The following is a 5,774-nucleotide window of genomic DNA, read 5'->3' on the forward strand; positions in this document are numbered from 1 at the left end:
AAATTTAGGATGTGTGTTTTTTCTCAGTATATATTTACGTAGCCTATAGTTCTAAATTAATTATAATATATTATAATTTAATTTTTATTTTGTCACGTTCTAATTTAATTTAACGCAAATTTTAGAGAACTGTAATTTTATGTTGGTTCTTTGGTAGTGCTTGTAACATTATTACGTTACTTAGCCTTTATGATCGGCCGAAAGTATCTATTCTAACTAGTGCCATTTACATGTCATTCTATAGAGTCTTTTGGGCTATAGGTATAGCATGGATTATGATAGCGTGTCTTACTCAGCATGGTGGTTAGTAATATTATTTAATAATATTATAATTAAATAATCTTTATCAAATCTACACAAATAAATTATTGTATAATAAATTCATGACCATCATATTCAATTTAATTTAATTTTTAATTTACGCTTAAAGTTCTTATTTTCAAACACACGAAATGTCAATTTTAGTTATAATATCGAAGAAATAACAGGCTTGCAAATAAATTTTTATTTTTTGGATTTTAAACTGACGGTCTGATTAAATTGAATATTTACAATTTTATAAAAGAAAAGAGCGAATATAAATTGTAACTTAAAAAAAAGTTAATAAGTTAAAAAGTTAATATATTTAAAATAACTAATTATATTTAACAATAAACTCATTTGAAAATAACTGAGTTAAATTACAAATTATTAACTCATTCAAATTTATTATTTAACTTCTATATTTTTAATTAGTTATTTTTCAATTCTAGTCATGATAAATTATAGTGGCATAATACATATAAAATATAAAATACCACACAATCTCATTTTTTAATAATATATAATATTATAATTTTGTAATTTATAAAAATATATTAAATTAATCATCCAATATTTGACTATTACAGGCATCGTTTATCAATTCTTATCATTCAAAGGTTGGGCTCCTTTTAGCAGACTATCATATGGCGCTTATCTTTTAAATCCTCTCATTGTACACTTACTTCGCCTACAAAGTGAAAAATCTGTTCATTTTGAATTGATATCCGCAGTAAGTAAACGAATATTTAAAAGTCTGAAAAATATAATTTGTTATTGTCACAACTTTTTATTTTCAGCTAACTTTGTGTATAGGATATTTTATAATTATTTATATTTGTTCTTATATACTATCCTTAATAGTTGAAGCACCGTATATCTTGCTAATGCGAAAAATGATGCAAGCTTGTAGTAGAAAAAAAAGTAAATGGCGTAACAGTGAGAAATTATAATTTTGCATACAAAATTGTAATGGATCTATTGTAACACATTGCAGATGATATAAATACCTAATAATTAATCGCTCATCTGGAGGTTGCGTCCTCAAATAAAATTTATAAACGACATATATTTATACAAGTTTATTTTCAGTTTTGATAAAGCTTTGAAACTGAAAAATTTAATTGATATAAATAATCGAGAATAATTAATATAAATAATCGAGATATAATTAATAGAGAAGGAATATATGTTCAATGTTGTAATTATATTTTTATGTGCTCTGTGCAACGTTTTGTTTTTTAGGATATTCATAAATTTTTTATTAGGAAGAAAAAATAATAAAGTAAATACAACAACAATATAAAAGGTGTTTATAGTTCTAAATTAATTATAATATATTATAATTTAATTTTTATTTTGTCACATTCCACTTTAATTTTAACGCAAATTTTAGAGAACTGTAATTTTATGTTGATTTTTTAGTAGTGCTTGCTACATTATTACTTAGCCTTTACGCTCGGCCGATATAAGTAATGTTGATGTCCTTATTAACTCGATATATTCTATCAGAAAATCATTCTCGAAAAGACTCCTATATATATAGATCGCAATATTGCGAGATTCATTCTTATAAAATTCAGTCATTTATAAATTTAAATCATTCAGTTTGAGTATTCGATTCACATTGTTTTAAATCAGTCCTTTCAGTCAAGACCATAGTGCGTGATTAAAATCGATTGATCCAGAAGGAGGCCAATAGACAGACCTCCTTATTACCTTTTAGGTATCAGCAAATAGTAAATCTCATTTTATTATTTGTTCATTTTATTATTTGTTACGAAAATTAAATTAACCTATTTTATCATTCATACTTAAATTCGTATTTAAATTCTGCTCTAACTTTGGGGTAAATTTCTTATTGGTTCTTTCTATATTCAGTTGCCATTGTGCAATGGGACGCCTGGTGTTCGTATTGAATGCACTCAGAGTGCACAGTCTAGTAAAAGTCCGTGGAATTGAGATTCTCGTCATACCGTCATACCTGCTGAGTGCTGATCTTTAGCAGTAATTATCATTTAGTTGTAGAAGAAGAGAAATAATTATACTACAGGAACGTGATATTTATTTAATATGTCGATCGATCATAGTGGCAAAGGTTACACTCCTCTTCCACAAAGTTTAAGCAATACTGATACTGAAGATGAGGAAGAACGTTTAACTCAACCTAATGATATTTCTTACAAAGCTGACAACACTACGACAGCGGTAAAAGAATATATTCTATATGATTTTAATTAGTATATGTAATATGTATTATAGAAATACGCATGTCAATCATTAGTTGCATCTCTTTATGTAAACACCTTCCATAAAGAATTTTGTAGTAGTTTGGTAGTTATACAGTCTAGTCTTCTCAAGTAGCTCAATAAAATTAGGCTTAGTTGACGCGTTTTTGCACGAAACAAGAGAATCTGGTAGAAAAAAAGTGTCGCTTTGTCCGTGAATCGAGATATTAATCGTTAAAGTTGACGATTATTCAGGTTAGGAAATTTGTCACAGCGAGAACATATAAGTGAGGTTAGAACAAATATTTTCTGCTTTATACAAATTTTCTGTTTTCAAAACTAATTATTTTCTTATATGATTTTTGTTTTTATAATAGAATTTATTTTTAAAACAGATAAATACCTAAAGCATAAACATGAAAATTGCAACATATATCATAGTGCATGACTGTGATAAATTTTCTAACCTATGCGTCTCTAATATATTTCTAACAATTGCACTGATTCTTATTAGCCCTGATTTAATTTAGTTTTGATTATATTTTCAAGATTGCGAATTCTTTTTAATTATTAAATAGATGATACTATCAATATTTACAAATATTGTATTCAAATTTGTATTTAATATCTTATTCTTTTTTTATTTAGGAATTACATTCAAATCATGAAAATGGCACATTTCATCCACTGGATGAAACACAAACTCTAGAAAATAATACGAGAAACAGACAAAACATAATAAAATATTATCGAGATGATATACCAATAATGGTAATTGAAGGAAGTGAGCAATATGATGTTTGGAAAAGAAAAGATATATCGCCAATGAGGCGCTTCTGTTTATTTATGTCCATATTATTATGCATTATTACGATAATTATTTTTTTATATGTATTACCTTGTGATAATTCGATGATTTGTTCACCAATTATTGAACCACATTCTTCTATATCATGGGATAAAACATTGCAAGATGTAGGTGAGTTTATTATTGTGAGTTACATATTGTATTATATTTTTATTTCTATTTGCATTAGATATTAATAGTTATTTAATTAAATATAAAACTATTTTTTTCATGAAATAGTATAGGACAAGTTAAAAGTCAATAAGGAATCTTAATTTTATCTGTAACATCAAGGTGATAAAAATTAAAATTTATTTATTGACATACACTCATACACTTACTTGCTCATCTATGCAATTTTAATATATTAATTTTTAAAATCTTAAAATTAATTTTTAAAATCTTTTTATTAAATATAGAAATATATGGGCCTATTACTGTAATACTTGGATCTCCATACAATCTAATATTTCTTCTTCATGGTGAACAATATAAAAGAAATGATACAAGTGATGGAGTGACTCGTCAGCGACAGATACCTCCAGAAGGAGGAGGAGTTATATCTATGCAAGGAAATAATGGATTACCATTATGGCTGGTTCCATTAAAACGATTGCCTACTATTATAGATTGTACTAGTATTGATGTTGATCAATCTGGAAAACCAGACTGCATTGTTGCTGGTGAACGAGGCCTACTCATTAGCATAGAACCGATCGCTGGAACAATTCATTGGAGTGCTACAGCTCGCACAGTCCCTAAATTACCAGTTATTATACCAGACATTGATGCGGATAATATTGAAGATTTATTAAGTATAGCGGTAGATAATGCAAACATATCATCTCTTGTTCTTTTATCTGGCAAGACCGGTCAATTACTGGAACGTTATTCACTTAATAATTGCGTTCCCATTGATATATATAATCTTGTTCTTAATGGCAACATATCCTATCATTGTTATGATGACACTGCAAAATGTATGTTATTTAAATATTTCTTTATGTTTCTAGTTTTTATTTATATTATTAAGAAGTATTTATTTGTTGCAGATGTTACAAGATTTATGTCTTTAAAAGAATTATTCCATAATTTAAAAACACAAGTACATAAAAAATTTACAGAATCTATGGTAATGCCACGATTATTCAAAATTATAAAACCATATGAAAATGAATATAGTTGGAAACCTACTCCTTATCATCATTTGACTATAGAAAACGAAGGAGTATGCCCAGGACAATTTTGCCGTACCAGTATAAATCTAACTTTGCAGAGATTAACAAACGAACCAATAATTCTGTGGGATCATGTGAGTTCAAATACATTTGCATCGAAACCAGTGTTTTTTGTGACTTTGAATAAACTTTATACTTCTGGATTTGCCATTAAATTCTGGCAGTGGATGGATTTACCATTAGAACATACAGAGAAAACTATAACAGAACAAACACTTGTAGAAAGAGTTCTTATAGTTTTTGTGAATTATACTGATATTCAAGCTATTAATGCTAGTCAATGTGATGTAATACAATTGTGTCATAAATTTGACTGTCAACCAAATTTAAATTCGCGAAAACATTTTACTTCCATTGAAGTCAAGTACATCAATAATAATGAATTTCCAGAACTGATAAGTTATTGGTCTTCATACAACTTGAACTCAATGAAAATATTAACATCAAAAATACAAGTAATAAAAATGGATTCCATCATATCTAATTTGATACATGGAAATGTTTAGTTTTATCAGAAAATTATAAAATCATATTTTGTATTCAACATATGATTATACTTGCATTCTATTACTTAATGATGATCATCAATCATCTCGGATAAAATATCTTTTTTATCTGAAACAAATGAATTTTTGTGAATTGCTTCCTTAATTCTTTTATAATACATCAATTTTTTTATTAATTTTTTTTATATTACATCAACGAATTATTTTGATATATTTTATTATTTATTAACTGTTCATTTTTCTGTGTTTCTTGAATAGTGCCTTGAATTAAGCCATTATAAAAAATTTTATATTTTAAACAAATATATTTTTTGGAAATTCAAGAATTGAAAAGAATTTTTATTTAAAAATATTAGTAATTAAATAATTTTTTAAACAATTTTTTAACATCTTATAAAATTTAAATCAAGCATAAATAGTTGATTGATACAAAACACTTTCTATGTTTTACATGTTATTATGAATTATGTTGTTAATTTTCAATTTTTAATTGATCTGAAATCTAGTCATAATGTATTATCTTAATTCTCTGACCTTTAAATTCAGTATTATTGACTAACAATAACATATAAGTTAATTATTTAATATTTCAAAACGTACTGATTGAATTTACGAGAAACCTGTTACAAACTGGAACATTTAATTAATATGATTA

At 26.1% G+C, this 5,774-nt stretch overlaps 2 protein-coding genes across 2 annotated transcripts in view; both read left to right on the forward strand.

Annotated features, from left to right (window-relative positions):
* Positions 1–1,253, forward strand: part of LOC108689256 (nose resistant to fluoxetine protein 6-like) — a 4,627-nt gene extending 3,374 nt beyond the window's left edge. The window contains exons 11-13 of the mRNA XM_018195956.1: positions 126–303; positions 891–1,033; positions 1,101–1,253. Of these exons, the coding sequence (XP_018051445.1) occupies positions 126–303; positions 891–1,033; positions 1,101–1,253 (474 nt within the window). The remainder of the gene's footprint in view (positions 1–125; positions 304–890; positions 1,034–1,100) is intronic.
* A 1,046-nt stretch (positions 1,254–2,299) lies between these two features.
* Positions 2,300–5,119, forward strand: LOC108689257. The gene is made up of 4 exons (XM_018195957.1): positions 2,300–2,508; positions 3,177–3,507; positions 3,795–4,355; positions 4,428–5,119. The coding sequence occupies exons 1-4, from the start codon at positions 2,374–2,376 to the stop codon at positions 5,117–5,119; spliced, it is 1,719 nt and encodes a 572-aa protein (XP_018051446.1). The 5' UTR covers positions 2,300–2,373.
* Positions 5,120–5,774: the final 655 nt, after the last annotated feature.

This window comes from Atta colombica, unplaced genomic scaffold, assembly GCF_001594045.1.
Source record: "Atta colombica isolate Treedump-2 unplaced genomic scaffold, Acol1.0 scaffold261, whole genome shotgun sequence".
In the NCBI taxonomy this organism is placed as follows: Eukaryota; Metazoa; Arthropoda; class Insecta; order Hymenoptera; family Formicidae; genus Atta; species Atta colombica.

What these genes read in the sequence shown, in the direction of transcription:
- LOC108689257 (XM_018195957.1), top strand. Translation starts at nt 2,374, where the DNA reads ATGTCGATCGATCATAGTGGCAAAGGTTACACTCCTCTTCCACAAAGT. An exon ending in CTGACAACACTACGACAGCG is followed by an intron (nt 2,509 to 3,176) that starts GTAAAAGAATAT and finishes TTTTTTATTTAG; the next exon opens with GAATTACATTCAAATCATGA. An exon ending in TAAAACATTGCAAGATGTAG is followed by an intron (nt 3,508 to 3,794) that starts GTGAGTTTATTA and finishes TATTAAATATAG; the next exon opens with AAATATATGGGCCTATTACT.